This window comes from Mya arenaria, chromosome 9, assembly GCF_026914265.1.
Source record: "Mya arenaria isolate MELC-2E11 chromosome 9, ASM2691426v1".
Classification (NCBI taxonomy): Eukaryota; Metazoa; Mollusca; class Bivalvia; order Myida; family Myidae; genus Mya; species Mya arenaria.
In genome coordinates this window covers 901,401-919,183 of record NC_069130.1, presented here as the reverse complement: position 1 = coordinate 919,183, position 17,783 = coordinate 901,401, and the positions used below count along the sequence as shown (strand labels likewise).

The following is a 17,783-nucleotide window of genomic DNA, read 5'->3' as shown; positions in this document are numbered from 1 at the left end:
ACAAATAATCTCTTGAAGACTTATTTATTAAAACCATAGCTTGAAAAGGCCTTTGACAACATAAAGAAATCTTTCACTTCTTTTGTGGTGTTTTTAAATGGCCTTTTCTCTGTCCCAGGTTTTTGCCCCGCCTGGCGAAGACTGCCCTGGAACAATCACTTGAGGACTTATCCATCACACCCCCAGCTCAGCCAACACAGTCCATTGACAACATAGAGAAGTCCATCACATGTAAGTGGTTTGCTACAAGCTTGGCTGCTTTCAAAAAACAAGTCATTTTTTTCTGCTTTTAATGTTTAACTGTTTTAGCATGTCATTCTTTAATATTCTTAATTTTAGAGAAATGATTGTTACAAGTTGATGGTACTTTAGATCAGAAGAGTTCTACCTTTTTTCTATACAAAATATGCTGCGCAAGGATATTCAGTATCATTCATGTGTTTGCTGTGCAGATTAGAAAATCTTACACAAAGGCATAAGTGGTGTTCACAGTATAAATGCTGATCTGTTTTGCAAGAAAAATGCACACATAGATAAGTTATTTCTTCGAGTGATTTCATATTTTGAAGTATACCTGTAAAACTGTGTATTTTTCCTGTTCTAAGGTGAAGTGAAGGACAACAAGGTTCGCATTGGGACCACCGTTGCCGACGTGTATGACCCCGACAACAAAACCAAGGTTCCCGATGTCCTCTTCTATGAGAATACTCAGGTATGGCTTTGTATTATTAGTAAAACAGTTGTCTTAATTGTTTAATATTAAAGAAATATGACTTCTGTTGTTAAGTAATAGTTAAGGCTCCTTTAATGGGTTGTCAATACTTAATAAATGGTGTGCGGTATAAATGAAAAACATTGTAATTAATCATGTGGTACTGCTCCTATATGGCAGTTAATGTGTTTACAGAAACAAATATCATTTTTTAAAAATCTCTTTGACATTTAATGCTTTTGAGGTAAAAAAACGTTAATTACTGAGTATAGGTGGCTAGCATGGCTAGGACACAGAAAAAAACAACTAAATTATGTGTAAAAAGTTATGTGTACCAAAGAATGTTTGCCCACAAATTGTATGCCATTATTCCTATCACAATTTCTTCCTTTGGCTTTGCATCACACTATCTTTGTTTGTGTTTGATAGTGTAAAATATTCTCTACAAACTTGTTTTAGCACCTGTGTGTGATGGAAGACATGTTAAAAGACTTCCTACTTGGCGAGCACCTGCTACTGGTTGGTAACCAAGGGGTTGGCAAGAACAAAATTGTTGATCGCTTCCTCCACCTTCTCAATAGGCCTCGGGAATATATTCAGTTGCACAGGTATCAAGAAGTTTAACCCAAAATTTAGTATTTTGTGAATTTGTTGATTCGAGTATATCAAGGTCTGCCTGCACCCATTGGCTGCAATATGACTCGACCCGGCTGTGATGTCATCATGACTTAAATTGTGTTGAAATAACATAAGTTACATATGATAAAGGTGACTGCAATTCCCAGTCAAATTTAGAGTTTAAAGGACTTGAAGAAACAGAGTGAGATACAAGAGTTCCGGAAGCAATACCCTAGCTCTTTTGGAAGGGATCTCTTGGTTCTTTAACGAGCTTGGTGTAAAGCACTGATACACAGGGTCAAACTTTCCTGGGTTTAACCTATTCAGTGAATAGCAGTGCGGCTTTATTTATGTGGAGCCTATGGTCAAATGGAGTGCTAAAGAGTTCTAGATACAGGAAAAACTGAGGATAAATAATTTAATCGTAATTGAATCAATTAAAAGGATTTTATTTAGGAGAACGGAATTATTTTGTTTCCTGAAACATATTTTTTAAGCAAGGTAGCAAATTTAAATATAAAGACCTATTTCCAATTATTTTCCAGAGATACAACAGTACAGACTTTGACATTGCAGCCGACAGTGCAAGATGGAGTCATCATTTATGAGGACTCTCCCTTGGTAAGTGCAATATACATGTCACCAATATGACAAATAATACTTGCAGCAATGGCCTATTTAAATTGTTTAGGTTGTTTACAATGCAACTTTAACAAAGATCAAAACAAACAGCCAAATGGCTTCAAACTATAACTTAGTATTAAGTATACAGTATCTTACTGTATTTAGATTTAAAATTGACATACATGAACACTTGTGTAATTTAAATCCGTTTAAAATTGATTGTGTATTTCAAAAGATATTTATACTTTGTAAAATACTACAAAATAAAATTTCTGCCTTTGGCTTTGCTTTATCAGAGACCTGTTCATAATTCATATTCATAAACATTGGTCCTCAGGTTCGGGCGGTGAAGATGGGCCATGTGTTGGTCGTCGACGAAGCAGACAAAGCCCCAACTCATGTGACATGCATACTTAAAACACTTGTGGAAAGTGGGGAAATGCATTTAGCTGATGGACGGAGAATTGTAGCAGGTAAATTGTAATTTTTAGGTTTCTGTGCCTTTTCTCATTTGATATGGATACTTAAAAACTGCAAGAAATGAAAGTGTATAATTTAAGTTTCTCAAGCCCTTTTTATGTGACATGCAAACATAAAAGATCTGTGAAAAGCAGAGAAATGCATTCAGCTTGTGTTTGAAGAAAGGTAGCTGGCAAAACTAAATATTCAGGGTAATGGGCCACACCAGTTTCCCTTACAATACCAGCCAGATCGGGCTTATGGCCCTTGAATTAGTCAAAATTGCTATAATTGACACTGTTAACAAGATAATGTCCTCATGTATTATCTGATGTTTATCAAACTTGTACAGTAGCTAGATATATATGGGAGCTCAGTTCCTTTTGAAAACCAGTCAGATCCTCAAGCATAACTTGATTATGGCCCTTGAAATAGTCAAAATAACAATAATAATTGAGCTGGTGAAAACAATAGAGCCTTCAATTATTATCCTATGCTTACGGTAGTAAGATATCAATGAGAGCTAAGTTCCTTTCAAAACCAAGTCAGATCTATCAATGCATGACTGGATTATGGCCCTTTTAAATTGGCAAAATTGTTAAAATTGAACACAATAGCCCCTACATTTATTACCTGATGTTTACCAAACTTTTACAGTAGCTAGATATCTATGAGAAAACCAGCCACATTCATCCATGCGTGACTGGAAATGGCCATTTAAATTTTAAACTCGGGGAATGTAGGTATAGAACTGTTTAAATTGATGCATTGTTTTGGCAAGTTGATAACAAAAAAAGACTTTAACTCATGACCAGCTATTTTGCATTTCAGCTGACAGTGGGCTGGCTGTCTCGGACAAGATTATCGTATCCCACCCAGACTTCAGAATGATAGTACTCGCTAACAGACCTGGATTTCCCTTCCTGGGCAACGACTTCTTTGGAGCCATGGGTAGGTAACTTTAGATACAAACTGGGAAAAAATGATGAGATATGACATGCACAACCTGTCTATGGTCATATGCTTATTTAATAAAAAAAACATCCTGAGGAACAGTTAAAGATGCATTCTTACTCCCAAATAAGCATTATCATCATAAATACAATTGTTTAAATTCACCGAAAAGGTAGAATTAATATTGAAAACAATGGTTCTTATGAAGGACACCATGTTTAATTTGAAAGAAAGGTGAAGAAAACACAGTATCTCTACCTTATGGGACGATAGTTGATCACTGTAAATCTTTTAGGACCCACCAGTCAATTGATATTTGTGCATTGTCAGCTATTATATACACAGTTACAATCTTGTTTAGTAACTAGTTAAAGGTTTATCTCTCAAAATTTTGTTAGTTATGCATGTGAATGTATTGATTATAAATATGAGTATCACTTCAAATAAATGTCAAAATTAAATTTCTTCATGGCTGCATTATAATAAAATTTTCTAAACCAATATTGAGAATTCAACAAATCTAACACTGATCTGTAAGAGGCTAATCACAATCATTGCCCTGTTTAAAATTATCCTTATTGATCATATCAATAAATTTCCCCTCTAGGTGACATATTCAGCTGTCATGGCATTGACAACCCTGACAAAGCCTCTGAGATGGCTATGTTGCGCCAGTACGGGCCAGACGTCTCTGAGCAGGTGCTTGAGAAACTCGTGCTTTCGTTCGGAGAGCTAAGAAACATGGCAGACCAGGGGCTCATTGCGTACCCTTACTCCACACGAGAGGTTGTGAATATGGTGAAACATATACAGGTAGGTGCATCACTGTCTGATTAATTATCAAATTTGTCCACTTACATAAGGCATGGAAAATTTGCGTCACGTGAAGCTCCAAAAGTAATGATCTTACACTCATGAAAGGAATGTTTGTCAGCATGGAAAATCATGATAAACACATTAAACATTTCACTTTGCCAACCGCTAGAAACTTGGCTTAGTAAAGTATGGTCTAAAAAAACTTGTGTCACAAGCAGCAATTCACAAATATGTGAATATGGATGCTTAGTTTATTTGGATATTCTAAAGGGTTTTATGTACAGAATAGTAACATTTAGAATAGGACAGAAAAGAATATAACAAACAAGATTCTTTGCCTTAAAAAGTTAGCAAATTAAGTCAGTTTATGTAAAGGGTGAAAGTGGTCAAGTGGTACAGGTGTCCATCTTTCACCCAAGAGGTTGTGGGTATGATCACCACAAAAGTTAACCTCAAACAGCCTCTCAGAATAGACACCAGAACTGGTTTCTTCACAGGTAACAAACTCAAGCATTTTTTTTTTCAGCGCTTTCCGGATGAGGGCCTTACAACTGTGATAGGGAATGTGTTTGACTTTGACTCTTATAACTCTGAACTTCGCGAGGTGCTCATTAGTACCATGCAAAAACACGGAATACCTCTCGGGGCGAGACCAGACAGCATACAACTGGCCAAGGAGTAAGGATGATGATCGAGTGTTATTGATCGAAGATTACTTACCATTGTTCATATTGTAATTTTTTAGCTTGTCTGAAAAAAAGATCAGGCAATGTGGTAGTCTTGGTGACCTCTTCGACGTCATTAAAAAACTTACAACTTGAGTCACGTAACAACCTTGTTTCAGATATTACATGTATAACTTTATCCAACAATAGAAGTTAGCAGAAACTTTATGTTAATCATAGCTTGAAAACCATTTAAGATGTTGATATGAAACTTGGTACATATGTTCACAATTGAAATATGGATGTATTGGCAAGTCCAATCACTTTAACAGTAGTTGAATTACGTCTTCTGGTTAACCGAAAAAGAAGCAAAGCTTTTGTGTCCACCTGACGTTGCTCTTGTTAGTAGATGTTTTTAATGCATCAGGAACCATTGGGAATATGAATGAATGACTATAAGAAAAAGGGCATTTTTCCAACCTGGTTTGATCTGAATTTACATTTTTAAAAGGAAGAATTGGGCCTTATTCAGCCAAAAATAGACATAAAAATGTCTTTAGAAGTAACAAATAAACGAGTTTTATGGAAATGTATAAATATGCAATAATAATTTTATGTTTTGTGATATTGGATGTGTGAAGATTTTTAAATTTAGTTTTAACATAAAGTTTATACGTTGTCAATGACTCATTCTGATATTGTTGCATTTTATTATCATGTGCACAAAAATGGAGATTTGAATAAATATATCCAATTGACATCACAAAGATCTTGTGTTTTTTTGTTAAATTCAACTATGTCAAAAACAGTGTGTAAATGTTATAAAGTAAAACAGTAAACACCCAAATATATATTTAAATTGGATATATTTATTTATTGAAGAGTTCATGATTTCGATTCTTTAGAAAAACAATATTTAATTTGTATTTAAAAAATATTTATGATTTCAAGACTTTATTGAATATGAAATAGTCAGTCTACATTTTGTTGTTAAGTAACCAATCTTTTTTCAACTAAAATAAACCAGTCTAGCCAGTCAGCATTTACACACTGTTTCAGACTTCCCCTTCCACGTCTTGAGTTGACTGGTCAGTGGACAATACAGGGAGACGGTGGACGTCGACGCACCTCCTTGCTAAAATTGCCAACAGAGACATACAGGATTGGTGTAAAAGTATGCTCATTTTATAATGTTTTCTTATTTGATGAACCAATTTGGCAGGCCGCGAGGTATTATGCTTTTACTGCTGGAAAACACCTTCCCTAGTGAGAAGAAATATGATTGGCCCTAAAGGTTTTTGGTCCGAAAGGTAGCCATTTTTATCTATACATTATCAAACAATCACTTTTAATTAGACTATTTTCGGAAGTAAAGAATTTGATTTAAAACAAAAATCTTTGATTGGTAGCTTGAGACAAAATTAATTTTCTTTTGACTAAAGGCACATCGTAGACCTTATAAACCTACAAACACCATTGAGTAAGTACTGAATGACATACTTAACGCGATATATTACCATTAGTTCAGGTCGGCTAGGCCATTTGGTTTGGTATGAACTACTCTCGAATGAAAGACCATACAAAATTTGGTAATAAAAACACCCTGGAATAAAACATAATAAAGAACACCATTGCCAGTATCATTTGACCTAAAGAGCTTGCGGATTTGAGTCTCGCCAAGGGCTTGGCTTTTCTAAACAGCCAATCTGTACTGGTTTACCAAGAAAATTGATTTGATTAATATCAGCTTGATGTTTACAAAATCAAGTGAAGATAAATTAGAATACAAATATTTTGACCCCACATGAACCTCTACAGGGCCCAGTCAGCCTACGTGTAGAAACAGAGACCCTTGAGAGGACGGAAGCCCGGGCGGACAAGTTCTCAGAGCAGGAGGCGTACTGGCAGGTTCCTCTACATGAGTCCAACATCATATCTGACCTTGCTGTGTCACTAGGTAGGTTAGAATTATTTGCCGGCTGTGCATTGGTGTAAGCTGATGCTTATGAAACTTGAATAGAAACTTTGTTTCTCATTTGTTGATTGATAGTTTTTCATGGCTTATGCTAATTGTTGAACAAATTCTGTCAGTAAATAATTCTTGAACTTGCACCGTGAATGAAAATAATTGTACATATATGTTGGTTATAGCTATCTTTCAATCTGTGTTATATTAAAACTTAAATATCTCTTACAGGATTTAAGCTTGAGATTTCATTTTAAAGGAGAACTGAATCTTCATTATTTTCTAGTTCTTAAGTTTTATCCCTTGTTTCTACTAAAGGCGTTCAAGTTGTGTATAAGAAAGAGGCACAAATTTTATTTCTATGCCCTGCCGTTTCCACGAAATCTGGCCTCTGTCCAGTCCATTTTATGGTTTCTAGATGAATTAATGACCTTGAAATGATGGGACACTTTGTTATCTTCCTTTGTTTAAAGTGTGCATGCCCAGCGTATACCACAATGCACCATTTACCACAATGCATTGCCTCAATTTCCTGAAAATGTTTGTTATAGCTCTTCCTTCAGCTTTTGAAGAAAAAAGTTTCGGTCATAGTCTTGGTGTCATTTTTGGCTTAATGTAGATATTTAAATGAAATTTAGTACATTTGGTACACATTCTACCAGAAAATATACACATGTCTTGTAAGGCCCTTGACTGAACTTTAACAATTTTTAAGTCAAGTTATGGTCCTTTTTAGACTGGAAAAAGATATTAATGTTGGTTTCGCTTGGCGTGCTTTCTCAAATACAGTTTCACACAAAATAAAACTTAAATTTCTAGCTGCCAATCGTAGTCCAGGCCACCAGACGGATGTCATCCATATCGGCACAGCCAACCCAGTGGGCCTCTACTCAATGTCAACGCGCGCAAAGTCTGCAAACCATCTTGACATGTATGACATATTTCCCATGGTGACGGGCTCATACAGGCCGCACGTGCGACTCATGCCGCTGGCCGCCCCTCTTGATGACACAGTTGTACTGCATGAGGAAGTGGTATGAATGTTTAAAAGAATAGACATATTTACCTTACAATTACTTATAAAATTGTTTATATTGATTCCTTTTTACATTGTAGACAATTCTGGCTGTAAACTATGAGAATGGTGAGATTAATAAACTGGTTACACAATCTTTGCCTCAGAGAGCTCCTGAGAGGCATAGATATACTTTCTTTGACAAGTAAACCAGTCTGTAAAAATGTTGTATATGTTTTTACCATTGCTTATGAACACAATTCTGACAGTGAACTATGAGAATGGAGAGATCAATAGGCTGGTTATATCGTCTCTGCCATAGACAGCTTTTGAGAGGCATAGATATACTTCCAGGAACAAGCAAACCAGTCTGTAAAAATGTTGTATTCGATTTTCCATTGTAGACCAACACAATTCTGGCTGTGAATTATGAGAATGGAGAGATCAACAGACTGGTGACACCCTCTCTGCCACAGACAGCTCCTGAGAGGCGTAGATTTACTTCACCAAACACAACAAAGACTGTAAGTTACATGATAAGTAAACCTTTAAAAATATTTGATTTGATTTTCCATTTCTGTGACAACCTTGCTTTTTGTTAGATAATAATTAGTAGTACATTAGTTTTATTTTAGGGGCTTGCAGAAACTTTATTGTTGGTTATTACTTATGAATCATTTAAGATATTCACAAAAAACTAAGAACACTTACAACTAGTGGCAATGTACATTTAGTAAGGCCTGTAGCTCTTTCTTAGGGAATTGTTCAGTAATTTCCTTTGAGCAACGGAGAAAAAATGAAGAGTATTGTCATATGCTTGCAGCATTTTTGTGGTATAATTCTGCAGAAGCCATCTTAATAATGATTGTATTGTATGCTCACTTTTTCAAATCAATTAGTCTTGGTGGTAATTAGATATTTTTTAAACAAATAAATAAACCGAAAATGTTTGACTACATTTTTATGATTTTATAAGTTTTATTTCTGACACTTACTTTGTATTCAACTGGATTAAGGGATCTTACAGTATTTTGTACGCTAATTGATAAGATCATAAAATGGCCCCACTATGTAAGCCAATAACAAGCCCCAATTTCTCATCAATTCTTAACCATAACTCACTTAAGTATCTTATTTCCTTTAAATAGCAATATTACTGACTTCAAATATGATTTTATAACACAAAAAGTAGTTTTTCTCATTAATCTCAAATATTATTTCCTTTTAAAGCCTTAAATCTCTTTAAAAAGAATATTACACAATTTATACCCATTCACAAATATTCTGTTGAGCTTGATCCTGTTATAAGGGACTTAAGATGTTTCGGGAAATCAGGGCCCAAGAACTGTGTGCTGATTCAAAATGCTTACTGTTCTACAGAGCCCTTATCGCATGGTGAAGTCAGATGTACCTGATGAATACGGAACAGTTGTCTTCTTTGAGAAAAATGGGTGAGAATGTCATTTTTTAATATATTACACGGTTGGTAAACACTTTTAATGAATATGAACAAGGCAATATTCAATTTGAAATATATAACAAAGGAATAAAAAATATTTTCTCCTAAAGAAGGATGACAGAGAAGTATTCATAAGTAATTTCTTAACTTAAGTCTTTTCCCAATTTAAGTATCTCACTGGTCATAATTTGTTTATGATCTATAATTACTTAAAAAATTCTGAAAGACTTTAAAAAACACATTTTTATGTTTATAAAACTTAAACACTTCTTTTTATTTGACAATAAAAAAATTGACTTAAGAAAATAATTAAATGTGATGATTTATGATAACGACTCAGGTCATGTAAATGATTGGGGTCAGGTGAAAATGCTTGTCATTTACATATCGTTACCTTTGTTCAATTACTGAATACTGCATATAGAAATAAAAGCAGATATTGAGTTCTTGCACTCAGGTGATGATATGTAGTATTAGCTCCTTTGTTTTAAAGAAAAAGAAGTGTGATAGCTTTGATGTTGGTGTCATTGTTGTGGCAAAACCCAAACCATCCCTATAACAAATAATATGTTCAAGATATTCATCTTAAACTTGGTACAGATGTTGCCAATTGCTGGAGTTGAAAAAAATTGGACATGTACAGCAAGGCCATAACTCTGGCTATAATAAATGTTGAATGATCACCCTTGTTTGAATGGAAAAAACAACAACAACAGATGAGCTTTTACACTCGATCCACCAAGCTCATGTTTACTATCTCAGTTTCTCTGAAGATTAATATAATTATGTGTGTATATTTCAGTGATTTCCTCGAAGTGTTGGGCCTACTGGAGGGGATTTCTCAACATCTTCCTCTGCCCCTGAAAGTGGCCAACGTGACACAAGTAGGGTCACAGACCTGGATGTTGAGTGAGGACAAAACAAACAAGTAAGGGGATAAAAGATATATATAATAAGCCTGTGGTCTAGCCGTATTGGTGTCTGCCTCTTACTTCAGAGTAATTATACCCCTAGATAGATGGGGATACATAGCTCACATCTTGTCATGTTATGTCAAAAAATCTTGAACCTACACACATTTAACTTATTGTTTTTTCAGCATGGAAAATTGTGCACAGAAAATTGTGTGACATTTAGCTTTGTCTAACAAGGGTAATGGCCCTTGACTTAGTATAATATTGTCTGAAAAAGTTTCACAAAATCTTTAGATGCTTGTTGCTTCATTGTTTTGCATCTACATACATCAAAATTCATAGAATTGTTGGTCAGCATGGGAATTTTGTGTGACATTTCTCTTCATCTATTAATTTGATATTTTAATAGCCATTTACTTAGTAGAAAATGGTCTGAAATATATTGTGATGCATTTAGCTCCAAAAGTATTGCACCTTATTGACCTACAATCAGGAAACTTCATAGGAATGTTGGTCAGCCTGGAAATTGTTTGCCATTTCACTTGGTCTAACATTAACATTAATGGCCCTTAACCTGGGCTGAAAATTTTGTAATTATAAAAATATTGTACCTACACTAAATATTGCACTGCATGTAACTACACAAGTATCACATATCAAATTTAATAAGAATAAAGTTCGGCACGGGAAATTGTGCACCTGACGCCTGTGACATTTCACTCAGTCTAAGAAAAAAAATTGGCCTTTCACTTAAAAATAGATCTGAAAAATGTTATGTCCCATGTAGCTCCAAATTATTGCAGAAGGGTTTTCGTGACATTTCACTTGTTACGACAAAAGTTATGGCCCTTTACTTGTAAAGATGGTCTGAAAAATCTTCAGGCCGACATAACACTGGCAGAATGTTTGTGAGTTTTATAATGGACATGCTCATGTTGTTCTTGTGAAGACACATCATTTAACAACTTTTGTGTATAGGTTGAAATTGAGTATTTGCCACTTTTGTGTAGATGGGTTTGAGTCTCACGGAGGGAACTTTCCAATTTCCTTTCAAAATTACACCAGAACTGGTTTCTATCAAGGAAGAAAATTGCATTGAGCGTCTATAAACTATAATCTCTCATAAAATCCTTTTCTTGTATTCATATTACAAATTATGAAAAAAATTATGTGTTATCACTCAAAATACTTATTTTTTTTACTGTAAAATTACTTAGATACCAATAAAATGTGCTCTAAGATCAATATTATCAATTACACCCATTTTTGAATGCTTGTTTGTGATTTCAGGAAGTTTTTGGTGTCCAGATCTGGTGTTGCAGATTTTACTCTGCAAGCAATAATGGAAGGTATGTACCTGAATAGACCATCATTTGGTTTCATATAATCTCAATTATTCATTATTATCTGAAATAAAAACCTTTTAGAAATATTTGTAGCTTGTCTGTTTTTTTTTAAGAATAGAAAAATCTGACTTGAGGGCACCTGCGTTGCCAGGTAATGAGGCTTGCCGAGTTACCGGCTATGCAGCGTGCCTGAGGGTTGGATTCTAGCATACCTTAAATCACTTCTTTTGTGAAAAAAAAAACGACATAGAAACATGTGTGTGCGATGATGTTAATTGACATGTAGTGTATAATAAGAAATAAAAAGTATTGTGTCACAGTGCGTGACTTATCTAGCATGGTGGGTGCCAAATAGAGTTTTCCAGCATGGCTGATTTCACCTGAAATGCCTCTCAGATGTGCTAGAAAACAAAGACGGTATTATCATAACCTTGGTGTTGTCCATGTCATCAGTATCTTAGTCATTTATAAACTTTTACCTTGGCCATGACTGAAAAAATGCTCAAAACATTCATATGAAACTTAGTAGTAAGGTCTCTAACACTGGCTTAGATTATTGTTGCATTATTATGTCTGATTTACTGAGAGAGAAAAAACACATCAAAAACTGATAATGTTGCTTTTGTTTTATCTTATTTGTCACAAATACATAGAATTGGACCAATAGGAATTGCATACTTCCACTTAAAGTCATGGAAAACTTGTATTTCTGTACCATGTGTTTTCTATTTTCAATTATCATATAACTTTGTTATTTCTATTCCTTAGCATGGCAGACATATTATGAATCATATTGTCCTTAATTGTCTGCATTGTCATTCTTTCTTGTACATTTTCTTCCAATCTTTACCAAACTTGTTTCCTTTACAGATAATGTCCAGTCAGTTCTGGGATCCTCTGCAGTGCCCATGTCTGATGCGACCCTTTCTGCATCTCTTGGTGAACAGACGTCAGGGTCAAACAGGGTCCTCTCAACCCCAGAATCATATGCAAGCATTGCACTGGGATTCCCAGAGGCGGTATGATAATATATGACAAAATTTCATTTTAAGTGTACCTAAAATACCCCAAAAAGACACAAAAACTAAAAGAAAATCAGAATATGCGCATTCAAGAAAAACTACCTCTTTTGGCCCAAACGTACCTTTCTAGACAAACAAATCTACTTCTCTGGCACAGCCAGAGGTTCACATGTCTGGGTATGAGCATTTAAATAGCTTACTTAATTCATGACTTTGTAAGAAATTATGTCTATCTCCTTATCTCCTTCATCATCATCATCATCATCATCATCACCATCATCATCATCATCATCATCATCATCATCATCATCATCATCATCATCATCATCACCACCACCACCATACAAACACTTTAATGATGGCAACCATCGGATTTCATATAATTTAAAAAAGATGACGTTTTCACTTTCACTGAATATATATTTATAATGCAGTGTTATTAGCAAATCCAATCACGCTGGCTAACATATGTTTTATGTTTTCCACTTGATACACATCTCATGCCATTACAGAATTCAGAAACCAGTGGGAGATGGTAGTAATAATGATTCAAGATTTGCTATTGGGGATGCTCTGGAAAAGCAGGGACCATCACACTTTTCCATCAATGGTATTACATGTGTATTAATGTCATAGTCATTTACACAGGGCACCAGTCGTGTGTACAGTAGTCGAAGACCCGCTGGAGAGGGGGGCAATACTGACCAGGATTCCTTGCTAGGACGAGTCACTGGCAAATCTGGAGCCCCATCCCCATCCCCCTCATCCGTGTATTTGCCTGGCTGTGCCCAGCTTGTGCGTACACTTCCAAACTGGAAAGCTCCTGAAGGAATCCTCTCAAAAGGTAACAGTTCAATGATTATCAGCAGTATTATAAGATTGAACACTAACAATTTTACAAAGATTGTGAAGAAAGTTATAATAATTTATACTAAGTCGCTCTCGTTGGCACGATGTTTGGCAAAGAGTGTGGTCATGTGTTGTTTGGGAAACCAGAGTACCGTGAGAAAACCCACTTGTCCGGCTTAGTGACCACTTACCAAACTCACATTGGCCTAGGTCGGGAATCAAACCCCGGTCACCTTGGTGATGCAATAATTTGGTTTCCCAACTGAAAACAGGCAACAATCTAAGACATTTAGAATGCATTAGTGCAAATCTAAATGATTACAAAGGGTCACTTGCTCCACACCTTTTTATCATTCAGATTTTAACTAATGTGTTATTACTATTTCTTATTATTTTCACCAGGGTTTTTTTTTCTCCAGCATTGGATAAAGATACTTATTATGTCAGGCAATTTCAGATTTCCCAAAATAATATTAGAAAGCTTCTTTTACAGGTACATGTATTTTCACAATTAAAAGGCTATGCAAATGCTTGTTTGATTAAAGTTAAATGTATGAATGAATAATGGATATATGATTATTGATCTTTAATAACTATAATAATTATTTTAACCTTTGGGATAAACAAACCTGAAAGTTTTGAGTGCGTGGTGACCCATTAGTATTTGAAATTCCTTTTGGTGCTGAAAAAGAAAAATTAAAAAAAAAAAATACCAAAAATAATGTAACAAATGAGTCTTATTGTTGGCCTTCACAGCTTGTAAAATATGTCATTACATTATCTACAGATCAAATATGCTATGACAATATGGCATAAGATCATGAACTATATACGAAGCGAGTGTAAGAATTAAAATTAAACATTTTAATTTGTTAATCTAAATTAACATAGAGTATTATTTCCAGCCAAACTTTCTGTTTCAAAATATATTTTGTTACAACCAATAATGTTTAGTTTAAAAACTTGATCGAACAATACTATCTTTGATACAATTGCTGTCTTTTTATAATGTACTTTCGGTGATTTGTTTTTCAACATTACTAGTCTTTAACAAGCAAATATTATCAAATGATACAAACATTGTGTGGGGTCATCAGGCATCAAATCTATCATTCAGGTTCATGGATGGCTTCTTAGTTGGTCTGCTGCCTTATTGGTTGGTAGTATTCAATCATGAATGTGACATTGTTTCAGATCAGCGAGCGCACACAAGTGGTCTTCTGGAAGTTGCTGATCTACCCAATCAGAAACTACGATATGTTCCTGTGCCCGGGTAACTATTTATTGATTCATTGTGCTAAAAAAACTTCAAATTTTCAGACTTTCAAAGAAACCATGAAATGCTTTAGTAATTTAATTGTTTTTGGTTCATATTTTTAAGACTTTTTAAGTAGCCATATTATTAACAGCATAGCTTTCACTAGGCCATAAGGCCTTGGCCTTTACATCAATTTGCCTATTTTTTTTTTTAAATGAACACTTTGTTCAATTGAAACTACTCAAAAGTCTTATTTGCAAGCTATGCTTTCAAAATTTCCCCCTACTTTTATGCCTGCACATCAAATTGTTTCTAGCTTGCCCCTGGAAATGCTTGAGTAAGTTTACTGTCTTTGGTTCACATTTTTTAAGACTTTCGAAGTAACCATCAGGTATTTTTCCCTGCTTTATTAGAGACCGAAAAGTCAGCTACCTCCCAATTGAAAAAAGTATATTTTCCCCTTATTTATAAACATGGGCTTCCCAAAAAAAATTAACAAAGAATTAAAGAACTATTTAAGCTTAATGTATTACCAGGGCTACTTGCCAGCTATTGCACTCCTATGCTTGCTGGCTTACTCACCAAAACCCTAGAGTGCTTGTGTCCAGGCAGTTGGAGTCCTGGCTGGTGATATTCAAATGCATTAAGACCAAAAAAAACACATTTTACTTTATGCATCAACAGGGCAACTCGCCAGTCTCCTTATGCCTCATGGCTTTTCAACCTGCACGAAAGCAGCGTGCTTGTGTCCCGGAGGTCAGCGGACGGGCTGGTGACGGTTGACGTCGGTGGGTGTGTACGCCTATGGGAGACAGGTCTGGAAAACCTCCAAAGAGCGCTGAATGAGTGGCGACGCATGATTGGACTTCATGATGACAAACCACTTCAAGTATATCATGAATCTTTTTGTTTGTCATTTAATTTATACTTGATTGATGAAAAGACTCTTTTCTTCAGCTGGCATTTAATTTATACTTGATTGATGAAAAGACTCTTTTCTTCAGCTGGAAGTGAAAATTCTTATGTTTGAGTTTCATGTATGAATTATACTTCATTCCATTTTCTGAGTGACATATAAAGAAGGGAGTAAGCAGACGACAGATTACCAAAAGCATTAAGTATATGCTTTAGTTTCTTAGGTATCTATCATGTGTTTCCGGTACAGATAGAAAAATCCGACAGAGGGCATGCGTATCAGATTTTTCAATTTGGACAGGAAAAACATGATTAATATCTTTTCTTGCATATCTAAAATTATCAATTTGTGGAAAATTGACATAGATAACACACTTTTTACATTTCACTAAAATGTGCGAGCGATGTTGTTTACTTATGTCATAAAGCACAGTAACTTTTCAATCGCTATTGACGTCAAAGAGTTCCTCTAAAATTGGAGTTTTTACGCTTATTTATTTATAAAGTTATTCAATACATAGTTACAATCTCATTATCAGTAATTAATATTTTCCATATATGCATTATTTAGTATGTTAGTAGTGAAAGGTTTATCCCTCAGAATTTATGTTTGTTATACATGTGTATGTATTGATTTTGAATAAGAGTGTCACTTGAAGAGTTGTAGTCTTAAGTGTCGAACTCAGACTCAAGAGGTAAGTGAATATGGAACAAGGAATAAGAACAGCTGAAAATAATGTGATAACATAAGGTTATGCCTTTGTGGGTTGTTGAATTCTTTATTTTACCACACATTTTCAGGTCACATATGAGAAAGAGAGTGAACGAACAGCGGACGGTCCAAAACACGGGAAAGAAGATAAAAACAATGATCCCCATGTTGGGGGAAATACCTGGGCCGGGGGAACTGGTGAGATGTTTGTTGTTTGTGTTTATCATGTGAACCACATTAAGGGAAAATATTTATTTTATAGTTAATCTTCTTTTTTTTTTAAAGTTATACAGGGGTTCTTATAGCTGATAATTTTCAATCCTGAAAAAAGCCTGGAGTCTGTTTGAGGATAAGTGATTTATGCCCAAAGCAGGGTTATCGGGCTTAAAACCCATTTAAAATTGTTTCCAAAGTCATTTATATTCATATCAAGGTTCTTCCTAGCTACTGTTTTTGAAGCAAATGTCCAAGCCAAATTTTTTACAACTGTATTATAGTCTAAAGATGAAAGTTCTGAATCTTGATTTCAGGATTATTCCTGAACTTAAGAACCACTGAGTAAAAGTGAATTTGAAATTTTCATGTTTTGATGTATTTTACCTTTGACATATAGGATTTGATTATTCAGAATGGTGAATGAATATTCAAATATTTCTTGACATTCCAAAATTTAATAAAACACGTAATATCTTACTTCAGTGTACTTTTCATCACCGCAGGTGGCATTAACATGACAGGCCGTGGTGGGCTCAGTGGACCAATCTGCCTAGAAGCGGGGCACGACGTCATGCAAATATCTTACTTAATTTCCTGTCTCAACTCCCCAGGTGGCAGTAACACGGCAGGTCTGGGTGGGTTCGGTGGACCATACCGTCTGGACGCGGGTCACGATGTCACGCAGGTTCCACAGTGGCAGAAAGACAGTGTTCCTGAACATGTTCGCCAAGCTGCACGGGAAATGGGACAAAAGGCTTTCAAAGAACGGTACACCTCTTTTTTAACTTGTTTTCAGGAAAAAGTCAGGATATTGTTAAAGCCTTAGTATCACAAACTCTCTAACATAGGTCATTACCCAAAAAGGGGTCAAGTTATTCAAATGATATTCACACATTAGACAGTGTGTACATATTAAGCAAGGCCTATTACTCTGGCTTTGATAATTGTCCAGTTATTCCCCTTGTTCGACACATTGGCACTTTATTGATGTTGCGATATTTTAAGATTTAAAGATTATTTTTTTTAAATCATCATAGTGAATGGACTAGCTTGAAGTTCCTTCAAATGCCTTATGTTCATATATTCAAATTCAAAAATGCTGCAAATCTGTACTTTATTTATACTTGCATTTTTGCTGATCAATTTGATTGACTAAACCTTATCTAAAACATAGTTTTAAAAAAACACACTGTTTTATGTTAAATAAACAGAATAGCCACATATAATCTGTCACACAAATAACACAACAAACATTTAAACTCA

At 35.0% G+C, this 17,783-nt stretch overlaps 1 protein-coding gene across 1 annotated transcript in view; it reads left to right on the top strand.

Annotated features, from left to right (window-relative positions):
• LOC128202942 (von Willebrand factor A domain-containing protein 8-like) overlaps positions 1-17,783 on the top strand; it is a 34,822-nt gene that overhangs the window by 11,145 nt on the left and 5,894 nt on the right. Inside the window, exons 18-38 of the mRNA XM_052904138.1 lie at positions 119-231; positions 606-712; positions 1,172-1,320; positions 1,876-1,951; positions 2,292-2,427; positions 3,245-3,364; positions 3,975-4,180; positions 4,710-4,861; positions 5,908-6,022; positions 6,667-6,805; positions 7,634-7,848; positions 8,234-8,353; positions 9,210-9,280; positions 10,091-10,216; positions 11,493-11,551; positions 12,419-12,567; positions 13,219-13,414; positions 14,614-14,692; positions 15,362-15,566; positions 16,394-16,502; positions 17,132-17,288. Coding sequence (XP_052760098.1) covers positions 119-231; positions 606-712; positions 1,172-1,320; positions 1,876-1,951; positions 2,292-2,427; positions 3,245-3,364; positions 3,975-4,180; positions 4,710-4,861; positions 5,908-6,022; positions 6,667-6,805; positions 7,634-7,848; positions 8,234-8,353; positions 9,210-9,280; positions 10,091-10,216; positions 11,493-11,551; positions 12,419-12,567; positions 13,219-13,414; positions 14,614-14,692; positions 15,362-15,566; positions 16,394-16,502; positions 17,132-17,288 — 2,799 coding nt within the window. The remainder of the gene's footprint in view (positions 1-118; positions 232-605; positions 713-1,171; positions 1,321-1,875; positions 1,952-2,291; positions 2,428-3,244; positions 3,365-3,974; positions 4,181-4,709; positions 4,862-5,907; positions 6,023-6,666; positions 6,806-7,633; positions 7,849-8,233; positions 8,354-9,209; positions 9,281-10,090; positions 10,217-11,492; positions 11,552-12,418; positions 12,568-13,218; positions 13,415-14,613; positions 14,693-15,361; positions 15,567-16,393; positions 16,503-17,131; positions 17,289-17,783) is intronic.